Raw genomic sequence first — 22,055 nt, 5'->3', positions numbered from 1 at the left:
AGAACAAATTTATCAAAGTTCGTTTGATTTATCGAAAATGTCTATGTCAGATTATAATTATCGACTTATCCGATGTACGGTGCTCGGTATAAAGCATCTATGAGTGTAATGTGTTATCGAGTGTAGTGCGCATTTGAATATCTGAATTTATATTATAATTTGTTACAAAATTCTTTTTTAGAAAGCAATTTCTAAAACGTGAAACGTGCATACAACACGTCAGGAATAAATCGAATAGCACCTAGTCTACGTATCTCGTCGAATTTCATTCTATTCTTTTTTTTTTCGTTTCTTTTTTCTTTCTTTTGTTTTTCTTTTTTTTTTTCTTGAACCGTATTTCGACCTTTTTCGCGCATGTTAACGCCGTAACAAGAACAAGAACAACGTCAACAACAAAACGGGAGTAACGGTATTAGTGAGAGAGGAAAAGAGAAAGAGACAGAGACAGAAAGAGAGATAGGCAGAACAACGACGATGAATGCTGTCAACTGTACAACGAAGAAAAAGAGAAACAGAGAGAGAGAGAGAGAGAGAGACAGAGAGAGAGAGAGAGAGAGAGAGAAGATAACAGGAACCAGGAGAAAAAATCTCCCCTCTTTCACGAAGGAAGCCCCGGGCGATGTTACGCACGATAAATTAATCCAATCGTCCCACCTACGTGAAGCTTCCTTTCTCTCTCTTAATCCCTTTTTCTATTTCCCTCCCCCTCTCTCTCTCTCTCTCTCTCTCTCTCTCTCTCTTTCTCTCTCTCCCCTCGATTCTCGGTACACCCGTTGTTCTCTTGTTTTATCAATAGTTCACCCCTGTAAAGTTCTTACAAAATTTTTATTCTAAACTCTTATCTAATATCAGCATCATCAGGATCAACATCATTAGCTTGTACATTATAAAGTTAATAACGTAGGTTAATATTACAATGTGGTTAAAGTGAAATGAGCAAAACGAACGTTATATATATTAAACATTGAATTCTCTCTTCTATATAAATGAATAAATAAATAAATGTGATATGCATATTCATAGTCAAATGAATTTCCTACGATATATATTTACTATCTATTATAATTTATTTTTGGAATTGTTATGTATCTATTAAAATGCATTGGTAATGGATCATTGTCGGTGAAACTAAACGAGATCCACGAAATTACAGATTATAAGTTTATGCGTTGAATTCGACTGGAATATTCTTGTCGAAAGTAAAAAAAAAAGAAAAAAATAAAAAAATAAAAAAATAAAATAAAAGAGAAAGAAAAAAGGGATAGAGAAAGAGAATATAAAATAAAGGAGAGGAGGAGGAAAAAGATGAGTAAGATGAGGAAAATATACAGGGGCGATATTTTTTCTGTTGTACGTGCGAGTATTCCTTTCTGGTAAGGGTGCTGCAACAGCCTTTCCGTCGGGTTCGCATAAAAATCACGTAGATTTATGTTGTGACGGATGAAGTAGCAGACAGATAGGATAGCATAAGAAAGAGAAAAATAGATAGAAAAAGAGAGGAAGAAAGACGATTTGAGAAAATCTCTTGAGAATGTAAAAAAATATAAATTGAAAAGAACTCTGGCGAATTTTTGAATATATCGTGCGAAAATTAGAAGCAATTTCATTGATAAAATTGGCAAGGAGATAATTCAGAGAAAGAGAGAAGGAGAGAGAGAGAGAGAGAGAGAGAGAGAGAGAGAGAGAGAAAGAAAGAATGTAAGTCCTTATTTCGATTCACGTACGCTTTTTCGATATCGGCTGATATCCAGCGGTTTTAATACTCTTCTGCTTTCATAAAGAACGAAAGAAAGATATAAAAAGATATATATATATATATATTTATATATATATATATATATGTATATATATATGTATGTATGTATGTATACATATAGAAATGGCATTTTCCTCAAACGAGATTCATTCGTATTCCGACTCAGTCGGAAACTTTGCGATAATTCGATGTCTCGACGACTGCTGCAGCACAGTCTCCGTCATCGTCGATGGACCAAAGCGACTCTACGTGACTTCTGCGTCCTCTATTTCTCCCTATTTTTTCTTTTCCTTTTCTCCCTTATACCCTTCCTCTCTCCAATTTTATTCCTTTTTCTTTGAACACGTTTCGGGCCTTCCCGGAAACTAAGAGAGAGAGAGAGAGAGAGAGAGAGAGAGAGAGAGAGAGAGAGATAGAGAGAGAGGGAAAGAGACGAGGGGAAGGTTTACTATTTATTTATTCCTCCCTTTCCTTCCCCAACAAATTTCTTTTTTCTGTTTTTCTTTTTTTTATTCTTCGCTCTTTCTTTTTTTTCTTTCTTATTTTTTTTTATTTATTTATTTAAAATAATATAAAAGAGATAAAAGTCGACAAAAAAAAAATGAAATTATCTCCATAACATATGTATATTATTCGATCGGGGAAATATTCAGATATTTTTTTTTTTTTTTTCAAATTGAAAAGTTTTTGTTAAACTAGGCAAAGTTCTGGAAATGATTTAAGTGTATATGGAAATATGGGTTATGCTGTATGATGGATCTAACGAATTTAAACAAAAAGTATAGATTTTAGTCATAGCCAAGATAAAGAAATAAATAAATATTTACTTAGATTTTGTTTAAATATAAATATAAAAGTCTTCAAATATTTATTTGATAAATTGTATTTCAATTTACTATTTATAAAATCATATCGAGTAACGATGAATGGAACAAGTAAATTGATTTGTTAAATATAACATTTCATTTTATTAAACTTAATAATAATAATAATATCGTTTATATACTCACGAATATTCGTTATTTTCGATATAGAAGATATTTATAGAGAGATATGAATTCGAATGTGACGGGTATCAATTTTCTCTGGTGGTTAAAAGAAAAAATAGGATATATCGAATCAAAAGCCAACGTACGAAGTGAAATCGCACGAAATATCTTTTTTTTTTACGGGATGAACGTTTATTCATTTTTTGTTTTTGTGCGTTTTTTTTCTTTTTTCTTTTTTTTTTAGCTAACACTTTACGTGCGTGCACTAGCGTGTAACGAGTTCGAAAAAGGACCGCGGGAATTCGACGCGGGCGATTGTAAATAGCACTACGATCCGTAAAATCTTGCATCGAATTGGAAAATACTATTATTGTCGCCGGTGGCAGCATATCCGTGTTTGACGGTACATGTTTCTCTCTGTACGCGTGTATCTTTGACGGGCTTGTTTAAGCTGGGTGTTAACTTTAACTGGTTTTTTTAATATTTTTTTTTAAAGCAAAAATTCGAATAGTCGGATTATCGAATTTGACTGATAGAAAAAGAAAATCCTCGAGAAATGTATTGATTCTGCCACTTCTCTTTGAACGAATGAAAAGAAGATCTATTTTTCCTATTTTTATATGAAAAAGAAAAAAGAAAAGAAAAGAGATAGAGAAAAGAAATAGGAAAAGAACTTTAAACGTATTTGGCAAATAGCGTAATTTTAGTCATGTATGTACTTATTTACGTGAAATTTCATTCATCGTATAAGATCCATCGAACGAACGAACGAAAAACGTTCTCGAATGTTTATTTTTTAGCTTTGCCATAAAAAACGTTCGAATTTGATTTACACAAAGAAAGAGAAAGAGAGAGAGAAGGAGAAAGAGAAAGAGAAAGAGAAAGAGAAAGAGAAAGAGAGTGAGAGAGAGAGGGAAGGGGTAATTGTCAAGGAAATAATTTAAACTCTTTCAAGAGAAAAAGATATTTGCAAAGAAGGATCTCTCTCAACGTGTAGAATAGTCGATCTGAAATAGTAACATTTTGTGAAGTGTCAAACAGGTTTATCGTCTGTGGTCTTCTCCTTCCCCTTTTTCTTTTCTATTTTTAGAAAGAAAGAAAGATATATATATATATATATATATATATATATATATGTATATATAGAGAGAGAGAGAAAGAGAAAGAGAAAGAAAAAAAGAAAAAGAATGAGTTCTTACGCCATCACGCTTTTCCGTAAATATAGCCGGCACTTGCTACGTTCAAACCAACCAACGGGTATTCCCTAAGGTCCGCCCCTCAAAGGGAATCTCGTTTCGCCAAGGGAAGAAACAAAAAGAGAAAGAGAAGAATATGAGACGACGCGTACAACCCACTGACGATGTATTATTTCTGCTTCATTGATTAGTTTTGAACTTTCTCTCTCTTTCTTTCTCTGTCTCTCTGCCTCTCTCTCTCTCTCTCTCTCTCATACACACACACATGCACACACAGTCTGGCTTGCTTCTTCATTCTCTTGAGAGAAGGATAAATAAAAGAGAGCATTTTTGTAAGTAACGGGCTACGAGATAATTCGGTTTTAATAAATCTATCTCTGGCCTGTTTATGTTCTTAGATCGAGTTCTAGCCATTTTGAAGAAAGTCATTTCTTTCGCGAAATTGCAATTACGAGATTTGTCCATCGATATATGCATTCGAAATCATAATAGTATACATAAACGTATAATAAATATATATGTACTCCTGATACATAACAAAATGGGCTGCTTTTAAATTTAAATGTCTAAAAATCTATAAAAACAACGCTTTTTCAACAAGAAAATTGATTGATTTTTTTTTTTAGAAGGAGGGACGAACGTAACAGCATTATTTCTTTCTGATTTGACGAATATTTTTTGGATCATTTCAAGATCAACTTTTTTGTTTAATGTGAATCTATAACTTTTATAACAGCATCTTATTTTATGTGAGAAAGAAAAAGAAAAACAATTTTTGTCCTAAACATTTTTTTTTTTATGTGGCCCTTAATTTCAAGCATATGTAACATTTATTGTACTTAAACGAAAAACGGATATTACTGCGAACGATATCGTAGCATAGCGCAATGTGTGTAAACAATAAGAATTTGGAACGATACAAACATTTTTTTTTTTTAATATTTATTAAAATAATTTTTTTTTTTTATTACCTATCTTACATTTTTATCTGACGTAATGTATCCTGTTCGAAATACGTGTTCATCTTCATATGCAATAAATAACTCAGGAACTTATATCGATGAAATGTGTATTTTATTGTGAGTCCGTAAATGTCCGTAGTCTAAGAGAAGGTTCTTTTAATGGTCAACAGTAGATTTTTGAGTACAGTGCAGAACAGATGCTCAGAAGAAGGAAAACTGTGGAAAAAATGGGCTTTATTAAAGATAGGTGAGGATCATAAAAGGAACTGTAAGAAACGAATAATGTATGTGGACGTAAGGGGATTTGATAATATGGTGGAAGTGTTTAGGTTTAGCATTTTTACAATTTTTACAATCATGTGTAGTTACAATAATAATGACAGTGTAATAATAATGTGACAATGATAATGATAATAATAATATGACAATGAGAATGATAATAGCAGTATTTTAATTATGATCATGACATGACAATAATATTGATAATAGTAATAATAATAATTATATTTATAATAGTGATAGTAATAATAGTAGTAGTAATAATAGTAGTAAAAGAGGGGGAGACGACGTATTCTGAACCAATATTGTTTTTCTCTAAACAATGTTAAATATCATAGAAAGTAAAGATTAGATAAAGAAATATTTCTTAAATGTTTCACAAAAATTTGTTCGTTTTTTCGCGTAAAATATGATGCTATTGGAAAAGTTATAGGTTTAGATTAAACAAAAAAGTTGTCCTTGATATAACCTTGATATGATCTTGATATGACCTTGAAAACGTTCATAGAATCAAAAAGAAATAATATTATTGTTTGCTCACCCAAAATTTTTTCGTTTCGAATTTCCTTTTCAAGAAAGTATTGTTAAGGGGACATTTAAATGTCTCAATCGAAAAAAATAATCACATAATAAGTAATCACATTAATTAATTATATAAAAGGACAATGATAATTGTTGTTTATAAATTGTAAGAATAGGACTAGCAGAAATTCGATGGTGCTACGAGACCAGAACGGGATGTTAACGGTGACGATATATCGCGGAATCGAAGGGCCAAAAATCTTAAATCTTTTTCATTAATAGTATGTTTCGAGACTGCTCGGATGAACTAACACGAGGGAGTTAGAATTCAAAAGGATATCACGTTATATGGGTTGAATGTATATCACATCAGTCATGTAAATTCAAAATACAAGCGCTATGGGACTGTTAGTCAAATCGAATATCTGATCGGAGTCACTTTCGTGCTCGTACGACCTCAGGGTAGTATTCTCTATCTCTCTCTCTCTCTCTCTCTCTCTCTCTCTCTCTCTCTCTCTCTCTCTCTCTCTCTCTCTCTCTCTCTCTCTCTCTCTCTCTCTCTCTCACGCATTAACTCACTCATTCCTTTTTTCTCTCTTTCTGTCTCTCTTCTTACATATAACTAAAGTCGCTAGTCTAGTTCTTTTAGTCGATATCTTTGATCTCGATGAATTGAGGACAAAAATCATATCTTCCTTTCTTCTTTTCTTTTCTTTTTTTGTCTTATACTTTATTTCAATTTCTTTCTCTTTGTGATTTGTCCTGAGCTTCATATCCGTCTTTCAATTTTTTTTTTTTTTTTTTTTTTTTTTTAAGAAAAATGAGAAGAATTGTCCGAATTTATTAATAAAAAAAAATTGGAAAAATTGAGGAGAAAATTCTCACCAGTGCAAGAAATATCTTATTTTCTTTTTTTTTTTTTCTTTTTCTCTTTTTTTTTACATTCATGAACGTGCTTTAAAAGTACTTCATCGTTTGTTGAATTGATTTTTTTTTTTAATTTAATGTCCTTTTAATCAATTTAATAAAAAAGTATCAATTTGATGTGTCAATAATGAAATTATTAATTTGATAAGAATCTTTTGCAGGAAGATAATAAAATAACTTTTTCTCCATTTTTTTAAAGAATGCTTTATCTTAACTCTCATAATTATTACTTTCTTGGGTATATTTATCAAAAGTTTTTGCAAAGTTTAACGGACCATTAAGAATCGCGCGTTTAGAAGATAAGAAAAGAAAAGGAAAAAAATACAAATACATACAATAATAATAATTTTCACTGCTCCCATACTTTTTAAATGACACTTCATTTATTTGTTTTAATTTTTTTTTTCCGACTATGAAAAGTCGTAAACGAATCATGCATCTACTTATCGTTAGAAGGTAAATATAAATGGAAATTGTCGATTCGAAAGTCGATTCAGTTTTTGTATTTCGACACGGAAGGTCAATGCTCTTTCCCAATATCTGGGATTATCAGAGAAGCCTGGCATCTCCTAACGATTCATGACCGAAGAAGAACGAACAGTGCTCGATTCATGACGAAAAGATAAAGGAGTATGTGTGCGTGTATGTGCAAAAGAGAAAGAAATAGAGAAAGAAAGATAAAAAGTCGGATTGGATTCGATTTAGCTAACAGTACCTCGGCGTCGGCCTTGGCTCAAACCATTCGGATGTGCTCGCCCTTTGGTGTTGCCATTAAACACAGAGAAAGAGAGAGAAAGAGACAAAGAAAAAGAGAGAGAAGGAGAAGACATAAAAAGATGGCCTTTGATAAATTATTCAACGAATTTATAAATCTATTCTAATGTCGCATCGTGTTATCCTTCGTTACGAGATCCTTCCGTACATTCTCTGTCTCACGATTTATGTTTGATTTAAACGTCGTTATTGTTCGTTCACTCCATCGAGAGGGAAATCAAAGGTTAATGGAACACGTTTGATCGTATTTGTCTTACGTACATTTTTTATTTTTTTTCATCTTTCCTCTCGTTTCTTTACTATTATTTTTCGATTGTATTGCATAGGTAAAAAATCAGAGAGAGAGAGAGAGAGAGAGAGAGAGAGAGAGAGAGAGAGAGACAAAGAAAAAACTGTACAAATTTGTAATTAAATTGATTTCAAAATCTTTCAAAATCTTTCTTGAAATTACAGATAATTAAATTGGATTTAAAATTTGAAAATAATCTCTGATTCGATTTTACGTGACTGTATAAAAGAAAAAAAACCTGGGTTACTACATAACTGTTTTGATGTAAAAATGCATATTAATGCGGAATAAGTTTAATCGTTGATAATAAGTTACGTAAATTTAAATTAAATTTTATCAAAGTAAAAATTCAATTAAATATTACAGGTGTTTTTTTTTTATTTTTATGGTTAGTATTTCGTTAGTTCATGCATTTCGTGTCGTATTTAATTGCGATTAATCTTTAATTAAAAGACAAAAACTAAAGAATTAAATGAATTTCTGATACGTAGTGTGATTTATTTCGATAGTAATACATCGTCTTTAAATCTCCATTCACCTACATAACAATGTTTCTCAATCTTTTTCGTTGCTTGTCTCAAATTATTTCTTAGTACTGTTAACGTGATCCAAATCTTTATAATATAAAATATTTAGAAATCCCTATTAGTTATTACATAAATAAAAAAAATTTTGAGTATTTGAAAATAACTTGTACATGTGAAGAGTAACATTCAGTACATTTGTACTGATTGTGAATGACATTCAAACGAACATAAATTTATAACAAATAACTTCAATTTCATCTTTTAACATTTAAATAAAAAATAATATTAAAGATTTTAAATAAATCAAGCTCTGACGAAAAGATAAAAATCGATAAAATAGTTGGAATTATATTTATTAAAAATTCTTATATAACTATATACATAAATTATGAATAAAGTAATACAATATAATGTTTAATGACTTTTTTCTTCTTGCTTATTTTTAATTAATTTATTAATTTTTACTTCAATAAAGAATTAATTATCGTGCTGTTTTTGCTATTGTTGAATTTACGTCAAGTCAGTTTTTGAACTTATTTTTTCTAAGAAACATTTTTAAAACTTCACTTTCAGCCGAATGTGTTATTGCAAATGAAGATAACCATTTTATTTATTAACAATATATTTTTTTCTATCTATAAACAAAGTTTGAATAAATTATTTTGGGTTCCTTTTTAACATCATTTCCAAATCCTTGTCCTTGATAATTCAATTAAATTCTTTACTGCTAATAGAATTAAATTATTTGATCGACATTATTGAAAAAAGAAAAAAAGAATTTATTGCCCAGATATTACTCAAACGAATCTCGTGAAACGTTGAATCTATTTTTCTTTTAATTTTAATTAATGATTTTTTGTAACTAAATCAAATTTGTATAAAAATGTTCTTTCCGATACTGAATTATTATATTGTTTTTAATTATCCATTTGTAAATAAAATTTTTCTATGAATCCATCGTACTTTCCATCCATTAATCTATTATTTTATGCATCTGTTAATATTAATTTTATATGCGTAGACAAGTGAGCTACAGTATTATCTTGGAAATGAATTAAAAAAAAAAGCCAGAATGATACTGGCATGGTTATCTGTATAAATTCATATGAAAATAATGGCAAATTATCATTAACGTGAAAAATACTGTCAATTGTATCTTATCAATTAGCAGTATCTAACGGAAATAAAGATATCAAGGTTGTAATTGAAAATTTATTTTTTTTCCGAATGACGAACAAACAAAATGTGTATTTTATGAATAGCCAATAAATTTTTTATTATTTTCTTTTCTTATTTTTGCTTTTTTTTATCTAGTCATGTAATATCCAAATTTCTCAGGGACGTATTTCACTAGGGAACATCGGCAACCCAAACTCATAGATCTGAATGAAATTTTGTGGGTTTATAAAGAGCATGGATAGTTTGTAATGTGAGCCAAGAATAATAGTGTGTTCTATTCATGCTCAATTGCACTTTAAGAGCATGATATTTAATCTTAAAGACAATGGCGTTCCTTCAAGTTTCAAAGTATGATACTTAAACTAGAAAAAAATATCGATATATTTCTTAAAGTAAAAAGATGAAAGTGCTTACAATAAAATATCATCAAACGGCATAAGTTAAATTAAAGGAAAAAAAAAAAAAAAAAAGAAAAGAGATTCTTATTTCATTATGTTTCAATATCTTATCAAAATGTATAACAACAAGAATAAATAGAACGAATATAATCATACACGTATAATATTATATTTTAGCATTAAATTATTTCTTTATATATATTATTTACAAATTAAATTGCTACTCAATACGTTTTATTGTATGGTGATGATAATAAACGAGTTTATTAATTTAATTCAATTATACATTTTTTATCGAAAAGAAACAGATATACATTTATTACAGTCGTTATAAATATTTTAAATATACGAACGAAATTCTGTATGAACAGTTCAACGTGATATGAAATAAATACTTTTAATTTATAGTAAATAATATAAAACGTTCGAAACCGTAACCGTACCATAGGTACGATAATATTAACGGTGACATTCAATGAATTGTTTCTGTCTTTATTTTTGTTATTGAGAGTATCTGCTGAATCATTTGACCCAGACCGGAAAACACAGAATTTATATATATGCCATAACATATACATATGTATTTGTCTGTCTATCCACATCCAAGTCAATAAAGCTTCACAGTCGAGCATATCATAACACGTATGGCAAATATTTGTATTTTTTTCTTTTTTTTAAACGAAAATTAAACTTCGAAACATTTTGTTTCCAAATTCCTTAGAACTGGGAGGGGTAAGAAGAGAGGAAGGGATGGTTATTACTTACCAACTTTTTATGAGATTATAATAATAAATAAACACGAAGTTCTAATCAAGTTCAGCTTCGTAATCTCATTTTGTCAGTCAGTTTAAGTGTGGACACTTTAGAGTTCAGTTTGATCTTTGATTATTTCATTGAAATACTTTTTCGACCTTATTATGCAATTTATTCATTACTAATACATATTCTTTTCGCCATTACCGTCTAGACCAACAGCAGTTATATTCGTCTTTTATGTATAATCCATAACATATATGTATCTATCTCTACATCTAGATCAATAAAGCTTATATCCTAAAATATCATAACATGTTGGCAAATATTTTTTGTATTTTTTTTTTTTTTTTTAAGCCAAAAATTAAATTTCGGGATATTTTGTTATTGGATTTAGTCAGCACGGGGAGGATTAAGAGGTAAAGGAAAGAGAGACGATCTTTTTATAACAACTTTTTGTTATTTTGATTACTCTGAGTAACAAATAAATAAAATTTCAATCAAGTTCGGCTTTGCAGTATCATTTTATCTGCCAATCTCAGTTTGAACACTTTAGAGTCCAGTTCGATATTTGATTATTGCATTTAAACATTTTTTCGATAAAAACTTTATTTTACAATTTAATCATTACTAATATACAAGGTGTTCAAAAAAACTTTCTATATTTATACAGTATATAGAACACATTATAACTAAAGTAAACAAAAATATAGGTCGAAAGGCAACTGTTTCTAAGATATAAATATTTTTGTATATTAATATCATAATTGACTTTCTGGCTTTCATTATCGCGTGCGATATTTTTCTTAATGTTTATAAACCGCATTCTGAATATTCTCAATCAATTTCCAAAATTACATCGGCGATTAGCTAGTTCACTTATTTTTACATGGAAAAGTTTCCTAATCGAGAAGTTCCCTCTCATGCGTTATTTCAATATTTTTACCAACGTCTTTGCGAATCAGGCTCAGGTCAAAGGTGGATTGCACGTCGTAAACCAGTTACGTGATCTTTTCGATCTCTCCCTATTTCAACCCTTTAAACTTTTCTTGTGGAGATATTTGAAAAGTAAAGAGTATTCTTCGCCAATAAATAGCTTAGAAGAATTACGAAACCAAATCTGCAATGCTCATGAAATCATCCAATAGATATGAAGAATTTTTGAAAGGGTTCGCGATTCTGTGAGAAGAAGATGCCAAACGTATATGAAAATGGAAAGAAGATATGTAGAACACCTTCTGTAAATCGAAAAGCCAGTAATAAGTCAATCATAATAAAAATATACAGAATTGTTTATATCTCAAAAACGGTTGATCTTATGATCTATGTTTATTAAGACTTTTTTACTCGGTATAGTGTATCTTATATACTATATAAATATCGAATGTTTTTTTTTAATAGCCTGTATATTTTTTTCGCCATTACCTAGAAAAACAACAGTAATACTCGTCTTTTATGTGTAATTCGTAATAGATATTTATCTATCTCTATATCCAAGTTAATTTTTTTTTTTAATCAGAAATTAAACTTTGGAATATTTTGATACTGGATTCCATCATGACTAGGTAGGGAAAAGGTGAGAAAAGAAGGGACGATCATTTTCTAACAACTTTTTACGAAGTTATCCCGAGTAACAACTAAATATAAAGTTCCAATCATGTTCGACTCCATAACATTATTTTGTCACTCAGTCCAAATTTAAAGACCTTAGAGTTCAGTTCAATCATTGCTGAAATAGATTTTTTTCACTACATTACCATGTAGGCCAACAAGAGCTACATCTCTTTCTTTTAGTTGGGAATATCTTATTCAATCTCGACCCTTTTAAGGGGTTTTGTCCTTGGATGCTCCTTTAAGCTGTATCATTGTGATGATTTTTTTATATTATCATTTTGGTATAACAGCAGCACAGAAACGTTTCATTTTTAGATTAGTATTAAATCTGATCAGTATTATTCTAAGATTATGATTATTCTAAGATTCAGTATTATCAGTATTATTCTAAGATTATGATTAATTTAAATAAGTAGAAACGATAAGAAAGTTTTGTTGCAAAATTTAATCAGATCTTGTACAGATATTTTGTTTTATGAAGGGAATTATGAAGGAATTTAAATATTTTATGTTTAAACGTGATAAATAATTGTAATAAAAATTTTGTACGTGGTTGAAATAAATATTTTTTTAGATAACTTTTATTAGAGATCATTCAAGAATTTTATTATATATTAAAAGTATTTATTTTACAAATATTATTGATTAAATTTCTTTATCGAAAATTTGATCTTTAGTATCAAATTGTTTCACTTCATTGATTTTTAACAACATATTTCTAATAAATTGAATGCCATTTTTAAAAGTTTCAATCGATCAGGTTAATCAATATATATCACTTTCCCCTGTGACAAATAAAATATTTGTACGATTTGGTTTAATGATTTTTTATTGTTATAACCAAAAATAATTGACCTACATACACATACTTACATATGTTTAGTAAACGTCATGATTTTAGTAAAACTTTGAATAGAATTGAAAAATTTTACTTCTTATTATCTGAACTTATTATTACAAGAATTTTACTTGCGTACATATAACCATGTAGATATTTTACATTAATTCTTGGTATTTCTATGTAATTTCTTTAGCATTTTTATGTAAATTCCTAGAACTATATCGAACATATCGAAGAGGATGGCAAAAATGAGAAAAATTCCTTTCGTGTTCTTTTTCATCTCGCAATTGACACACGCATATATTTATTTGCTTATTTGTATACACATACATGCAAGTAGATCCAATTTCTTCTCTGACGAATATTATTCAAAATAAAAATCGTAGAAACGTGGAAAAGGATAAAATTTATATTTGAATATAAGTACTGTGGATTCAAAGTACGAATCTCTTCGAAAAAAAAAACCTTTCTAAATGTCCAATATGTTATAATGTACGAATATGTAATTATCGTTGAAAAATTTAAATATTAGCAGTTTAAATTATTATTTTTTCTTTTTAAATTTGAACTCCTGCACTCTTCCCCTGATTTACGCGAAATGTTTGTTTTCTGTATAGTTTCTTTTTCTTTTTATACTGGCGATTTTTATTCGAAAAAAAAAATACTACAAAGAAAAGCCAACATAAATTATAAAAATATTTATTCCATGTAGATTCACCAAAAAATAAAACTATTATAAAATTCTACAAAAAAATCAAAATAAATTTTATTTATTGTTATTCTCCTTATTAGTAAATCAAAGCAATCGATTTTTTCTTTTTTTTTTTTTTTTTTGCTCGAAATCAAAGTTTTTATAAGAAAATGAGAAAATCTTGTTTTCGTCATATGTTGAGCATTGTTGACAGCGCAATAAATTCAATGAAAATTATAAAAGAACATATTTTTTGAATGCTTAAAATTGGATTGCGTAAATGGGAACAATGTACAACAGTACCATATAACTGATGGGATTATTTAGCGCATATAAATAACACTACGTAAGTCAAAGGACCTGTGTATAAATTTTAATACTACAGATTTCCCAGTTTATGGTCCAAATATAAGATTATCGTTTTGTATTTCATTTTCCATACTTCATTTACATTCTGTATAATTGTTGTTAAATTTTACATTCTCGAAAATTCTCCATAATTTCATGGAAGATAGTTATAATAATGTAAAGAGAAAAAGAACGCTTAGTATTGTCTTTTAAATATGTAATATTTAAAACATTAGAAATTAAATCTTAGATAATTTCGAGAATAATGATCAACTTCTTTTTTTAAATCTTTAGTACATTGTAAATTAATCGATGTTCAGAGAAAAAATATATATAAGTAAAAATAGATACTTTAAAAATTATAATATCAGGATGAGATTAAAAGACAATTATAAATTTCTGTAAAAAAAAAAAAAAAAAAAAAAAAAAAAAAAAATTATTTCCCATACAAAAGATCATTTCAATCATATTGTCGGTGTGAGATGATTCATGAATTCAGCGAATCATTGCCTAAGTAAAAAAGAAAACATAACTAAGTTTTGAACGCAATTGGTAGAAAAATAATTTCTTCTGCTCGCATAAAACTTCTCTACTGAGATCACATAAATTAAAAAATGTTGAACGTCCTTCGTGTATTCAATTATATCATCTTACACATCGAATCAAATTATCTCTGTACCTGAGCATTATTTTTTTTCTCCAAACTTTCTTTAGATTGTTAGATTACAAAATATAAACAAATTTCTTCCGAAGATGAATTTTCTGTAACGGAAATGTTTAGATTTGGGTTTGTCCTGAATTTTTAATAAACTTTGTTATTTTGCCGCTTGAAACGTCTCCTATGTTTTCTAATTTATTCAACTACACTCAATGACGTACTAAGAATTGGATTAATTTTATTTAGGATTGCCTTTGGTATATTTATTACAAGAATCTTTTTATTAATTGCTTGGAAAGAACCAGGTAAGATATATCATGGTTCTTTATTTTATTTCTTATCTTCTTCAATTATATGAGACCACACGTTGTTCTATTTGTTATTCTTCATTTAAAAAAGTGCATAATAAATTTTCATCATTAGAAATGATTAATACAAAGAATAAAAGTCCACTATATCTCCGTAAGCAGTCAAATGTAACAATGTAACAATTTTACTCCGTAAAAATGTAACAATGTATAATTTTACGTTGGGCTAACTATCCCCAAAAATATGGAGCCATCTATCTCGGAAGTCAGGAAGTAACAAGTCGCTTGTTTTTTCAATAATATTACAATAACATCTTATGATACGATTATAAACATAACATTTAAGTATTATATTAATGCACTCTATTCAGAAAAAATCATTATTCTTTAATTAATTGTAAATAAATGATAGTTTGAAGAACAATCAAGAAATTTTTGATGGTATTGAAAATCTATATTATGAATAACTTACTTAATTTCTTAATTAAGAACAAACAGATAGTATTGTTTATAAATTGTACAAAATTGTTATTTATTTGTTTTATTAATAATTATTAGTGCTATCAATATCTTGAAATATCTGAAAATTAGACTATATGACTACAAAATATGAGATGAAGTTATTTCACCCTTAATGCCTTCTCACTCCGCTATTACTCTATATTTTTTATCTCATATAATTTGTGATATTATTTTAAAAGATTAAACGAAAACGAAACAACAAAATAAATGCATAAAAGAAAAAAGAGAAAAAACATCGTTTTAATATAGAAGCGTTATTGCAGAATTCCGCAGTGAAGAAAATGACCTAGAACGATCTCAAGACGCGAGCCTTCGTTTTTCACGCTAGTAACTCCTTACGTATCTATTTCCGGTGCGAAAATAGTCCCGCGAACGAATTCGTGCTTTCCGAGAAGAAGGAGTCGCGACAATTTCGAGGATTGCCGATGCGGAAAATGAGTTTCCGTGGGGAAGAAGCAACGAAGAGGAAGAATAAAAAAAAGGTGAGAAGGAAGGAAACGAGCACGAGCCTTGTGCAGAGCGAACGAAGAATGAGAAAGAGAGAGAGAGAGAGAGAGAGAATACCTTTGAGTAGATAAAGGAATGAGTAGGGAAGAGAAAAAGATTCTTGACGATACAGTTGTTCGATGGGGTTATGGTTTCGTGCGTATCGTTTGAACGACTTTTCGATTCTTCGATATAAAAAAAAAAAAAGAAAAGAAAAACATAAAAATAAATAAATAAATAGAAATAATTTTCTTTTTCCTTCTTTCTTTTTTTTTTTTTTTTTTTTATCGTAGATTATAACAAGCTTAAGTCCAAATAGAAAACAAAGAAAGACAATAAAAAAGTAAAAAGATAATAAAAATAAAAAGATATCATTTAATAAGGAATTATTTAAAATAATAATATTTGAATAAAAAAATTTTTTTGATAAAAAAAAATTTATTTGATAAAAAAAAAATATTTGCATTAAAACGAATAGTTTGTGTTTTAAAACAATGTACGAATTTAGAATTAAATAAATATATTTAATATTAAATAAAGGTATATTACATTTGTAGCAACATTTTATTTATGATGTATGCTAAAATAAAGTTGAACTATTAAAAAGTGCACATTGAATAAATATTTCTATTTTTAAACATTTAAATTTATAATATATGCACTCATTCTAATTTATTTGTATCTATTATTCGAACCAACTGATGCAATCTTGACTTGCTAAAATTTGTTAGATATTTAAGGAAAAAATTTAATTGCACACTTATTTCGTTTTTTTTCTTTTGTTAATATATATTGCTATTTATTTATAAAGCATTATACAAACATGACCGATCTATACGGTTACTGGATAGATTAGCGTAGATGTCTTACGTTTATTGGAAATCTATTTTATATCAGATATTTTTATTGTTAGTACACTGACAATATTATGTACCTGCCTTTATAATTTATATAAATAATCTAACAGATTTTTAAAGTAAAAAATACTATGCTGCGAAGTAGATCAGTTGCTATATCTTGAATAATATTTTTAGCTTCATAGAATTATGCAGGGACAAGAAGAGAGAGAGAGAGAGAGAGGGAGAGAGAGAGAGAGAGAGAGAGAGAGAGAGAGAGAGAGAGAGAAAGAGAGAGAATGTATAGACATTTATTTTCTCTTCTCATACATTGAAACTACATATAGTAGTATCAACGAGCGTTGACCTATATAAATTATTGACACATCACGCACGGCAGCTTATCTAAAGTGTCGACAAAAAAGAAAGAATAAAAAACTGGAGGAGGAAGAAAATCCCCAAGCTTTTCCAAACTTTTCAAGAATGTAGTAGCTTTGTGAACATTCGTCGATCGTAAATTCGTTCGATCGACAAGGTTCTCAACCTATACTACTTTATTATAAAAGAAATTCGTTCTTTCAATGAAATAATTAGTCTATAAAAATCAAATGAATAAAATCAGATTTTTATATTGAAAAAATATATAAATAAAGTTATCAATGACCAATGATCAGCACTTGACTTGAGAGTTGTCAAAATTAATAAAATCATTCGGATATTATATAAATGATAATATATATCTGTAAAATATTAAATATTATGATTATATAAATATTCAATGTTATGATTATGACATTGTATAACGTAATAGATTGTTTGAATAGTATTATTTTGAAACTATTATATATTATATGGACATCGTTACGACGTGTTATAGATTTATAAAAATTTATAAGATTGGAAAGATATTGTTTTTCGATAAAGAAAAACTTTCTTATCAGCGAAGTCAAAATGTCAAAATGTCAAAATTTGTCGTATGATGGAAAGGTAAAATTTTTCCAAGGAAAATTCAAGCGTAAGAAAATAGTTTGACGCTTGTCATTTTCAGGATCGTTAAACGAGTGAGTGATAGAAAAGGAAACTCGAAGAGAAAGAAAGAGAAAGGCAGAACTGAAAATAAAGTCTAAACGTCCTGGAACATAAAGCACCGTAGTGGATTATAAATTGGAAACCAGAGTTCTGACGACTCAGCGTTTTATAAACAGAATAAAGAATAAAATTGGACTTTTCGATAGGAATCAAATAGCGATTGATATACGTATCCGAGATTCCTATTTATTTAAAATATCGACGGATTTATTTTTCAAATTGAATCACGCTGCAGAGTTGTTTTGAAGATAATATTAAACTCCATTATTCATTGAAGAAGAAATAGAAAGATAACCCAGGATCAATCGATATATAAATAAATCGATTTGATGTTGAAAAAATTCTTACGATGAAAAAAAAAGAGGTAACATTTGAAAACAAATGTTTTATGAAAAATATTACCCAAAATGGCACTAAACGACTCAATCTGAGAATAATAATGGAGGGGAAAGTGAAAAAAAATGGAATTAGTATATTTGGAAAAAAAAAATAAAAGGAAAATAATATTTGCAGAAATAAATTTCAAAGAGCAAATTAAATAATTTTCACGGAACGATGAGATTTATTGCGTTCTCTCCCGTGTTAAATTTAACATATACATATTATATATATTTAATATATATATATATATATATATATATATATATATGTATATATATATTCAGTTATATTATATATTAAGAAAAAATGGAACTAGTGTATTTAAAAAAAATAAAAGGAAAATAATTTTTATCGAAATAAATTTTAAAGAACAAGTGAAATAATATTCACAGAACGATAAGATTTAATACATTCTCCCGTTATATATAAATGTATTGCAAGCTTGAAATCTCTCGTGTAGAAGTCGGAAGTTCGAAAATTCAAAGAAAACTTCAACTTAAAGTTCATCGTAAAAGATTTTCTCAATAAGGAGGGACAATCAACCATAGTCACGATTGTTCCTTTCTACGGTAAAATCTAACATCCAGACCACTTGGTGCTCGACTAATCAGTTCCTTATTGTTCTTATCTTTGTGATAATTAACAAGATTTCTGAGCTACTTAATGTCAATAGCAATTGCGGAAACTTCCTGTGACGAGATATTGTCTGGCTATACATCTAAAAAAATAATTATGTCATTACATAATTAAATATTATGATTAAAAAATATTGTAACGTTAAGTAAATATTTTTGATATGTTTCTTGTCCACGAAAAAAAAAAAGGAAAAAAAATTAGTTGTATTAATATTTTTTTTCTTTTTTTTTTTTTTTTTTTTTTTTTTAACTCATTCTTTTTTCTCTTCAATATTTGTTTCTTTATTTTTCATACATTTCCCATAATTTATATCTTATGAAATTTCTTTGTATTTTTATCCTTTACATCAAATAAATTTCTGCAAGTGTGTCATGATAAAAATTGTATATTACGAGAACTAACTCTTATATGAGAAAAGACGAAAATAGACTTCTTATAGGGAAAAAATAGAATAAGAAAGAGATAGAGATAGATAGATAGATAGATAGATAGATAGATAGATAGATAGAGAGAGAGAGAGAGAGAGAGAGAGAGAGAAAGAGAGAGAGAGAGAAATGAAGAGAAGAGAACATTTGAACTCCTTGCGACAGAGTTTAAATTCAATGTCGATTCTGACAATTCTATTTCCTCGAAGGCGCCGCGTGACATGTCAGAGGGTTCCAAGCAAGGCAAGTTCTTGTTTTACATCGATAACAAAGCAATCCCATTGGCGTAATACGCAAGATCGATACGTCTTCTTCGTTCTCTAGACGAAAAATGAGAGAGAGAAAGAGAAAGATAGAAAGATAAGGAGGGAGAAAGTGAGAGACTGAGAGAGTGAGTAGGAAGACCGGCAACCGGAGAGGGAAGCCCCGGAAATGACTGTTCCTGGTGTCTTCCGTCAGCTCTCGCGAGAGATTTATCGCGAACTTTCGTGTTTCGATCAACGCTGCATCCGAGCATCATACCCTTCCTGAGCAAAGGACGTTTCGAGACCGCAAATTAGAAATCTCCCGAGCCCATCTTTCTCACCCTGTTCCCTCTTCCCTCCCCGTCGTCTCTTTTCTCTTCCCCTTTATTTTTTTTTTAATCTTGTTTTTCTCTTTTTTAACGGACCTTCCCAATTTTTAGTCCACGATTGAGGGATAGTGTCTTTTTTACAAAACTTATTTCGAAAAGCCTTTAACTCCTTATAAATTTAAATAGAAATAAAATTTTTCAAATTCGTTTAAAAGTCTCCATACGAATAATAACGTTTTTTCAAATGTTCGTAGTTTTTATCGTTCTTTTATAATTTTTATTGCCTTTCACTTGTGATTAATATATATATATATAAGAAAATTGTAATATATTAAATTATTTAAAATGAAAATACAAATTAAATTTTACAAATATAGAAGTTGGTTGATAGATTGCTAGAGAACTATGGCTTTAATTTCACGACTGTGTCGTGCAATTTTAAAAGTATAAATTAAGAAAGAAAGAATTCCAACAACTCTGTTAACTATCCTTACCAATATATTTTTTTTTTATAATCAATTAACTAACAAAAATAATGCAATGATCAAACCCGATTGACAGATTATTAATTATTTATTTACAATTAATCTAACATCTTTTAATGACTACCTATGCCGAAACATTGGCTTAATCAGATTAGATAAATTTATGGACAATAATTGCATAAAACGCTCTGAACTTTTGTATCTTTAAAATAAAACTTCTTTTTCGTATTGAACAGGCGTAAACCTCTTTTGCTGGATCGAACACCGAAAGCAGAACCAATCACCATTTTCCTTCGTATTTTATTACATTTGGAAACCTTTCGTTATTTCGTGAATATTTCGACTCGGGTCTTAAAACGTTAACGAGAAACGTTTTTATGTTTTGGATCACGACGCAGCATAACTTGCGGTTCAGCACGAAATATATTTTTCTCATTTTTTTCTTTTTCGTTCTTTTTTCTTTTCTTTTTTTTTTTTTTTTTCTTTTTTCGTTAACCATACTTATTCGACGGTACTTCAGTTATGTAATATCCTATGTTATTTACAACGGTTTCATCGTACAAAACTTTCTCTATTTTCCTCTTTGCCTTTTTTTATCAAAGCAGACAATGTTGCTTTTTTAATAGAATTTAATTTCATTCGTATTACGGACGAAAAATTTTTTTCGTTCGTTTTCCGTCACTTTTTCTATCTGTTAGTCTGTCCGTTCATCTTTTTCTCTCTTTTACATTCGTCCAGCGCGTCAATTAATCTCTCGTTTCGACGATTTCTCGATGAAACCAGACCGAGTTTCTGTACGTTTTCTCACAATGTTACGCTGCTGCTAGATTACTTTTTTAATTAATTATAACTTTGTTCATCGCGAATCTCTGTCACTGCGTGTCTCTAATTAAATGGACTGAACTAAGTGCTTCAACTTTTCTCATGTTACTTACGCCAACCGTTCGGCGTGATCTCAAGGGACACGATTTTTACGATGCTCGGGTTAGATGTAATTTTTTTGTAATTGTATTTTTCTCAGAAATTTTCTAAGAATTCTCTGTCATGGAGTGTATCGTGTATCGACTCAAAAAGATTTTTCGAACGAGTTTTCGTCGGATTCGTGCATATGTCTCCTAAATAAATCAACCGGTACAAGTCTGACATGAGTTCGAAGACCACGAAATTTACATTAACACGCGGTTAATTAGAGAACCAATTTGTTCTACACGTATAAATCTATTCGATTGGGAAAATAATGTTAATTCGTTAATTAGAATTCGCAAATTCTGAAAAATTTTAAATAAATCTTTGTATGTACGAATAAGAATCTTAAAAATCATGAGAGAGAGAGAGAGAGAGAGAGAGAGAGAGAGAGAGAGAGAGAGAGAGAAAGGAAGAGAGGAAGAGAGAAAAAGAGAGAGGGAAAGTAAAGCCAATTATAATTCTTCGACTCAATTAAAAAAAATTAAAATAATGACGTGTCATGTCGTGTAATTTCTAAACTAAATGTACTATTTAAAAAAGTTTAAATGCGAATGCACGTAACCTTCTTATCAAGGTGGCTCAACGGTTAATCTTAATTAGGAGTCATGTATACGAGAAAAGTTAGTTAATAGTACTACTAGAGA

General features: G+C 29.0%; 1 protein-coding gene across 12 annotated transcripts in view; it reads left to right on the top strand.

The window, feature by feature from the left end:
* The window catches only part of LOC124954893 (prolyl 4-hydroxylase subunit alpha-2), a 183,416-nt gene that overhangs the window by 46,591 nt on the left and 114,770 nt on the right, over positions 1-22,055 (top strand). For 5 of the 12 annotated variants that reach the window (XM_047508541.1, XM_047508532.1, XM_047508523.1 and 2 more), the window contains one exon: positions 15,797-16,015. The exons of the other annotated variants lie outside the window; for them this stretch is intronic. In XM_047508541.1, coding sequence (XP_047364497.1) covers positions 15,959-16,015 — 57 coding nt within the window. In that variant the 5' untranslated portion in view covers positions 15,797-15,958. The remainder of the gene's footprint in view (positions 1-15,796; positions 16,016-22,055) is intronic. 12 annotated transcript variants of the gene reach the window in all.

The sequence above is a fragment of the Vespa velutina genome, chromosome 1 (genome assembly GCF_912470025.1).
Source record: "Vespa velutina chromosome 1, iVesVel2.1, whole genome shotgun sequence".
Lineage (NCBI taxonomy): Eukaryota > Metazoa > Arthropoda > Insecta > Hymenoptera > Vespidae > Vespa > Vespa velutina.
This window is presented reverse-complemented; position numbering and strand designations above follow the sequence as displayed.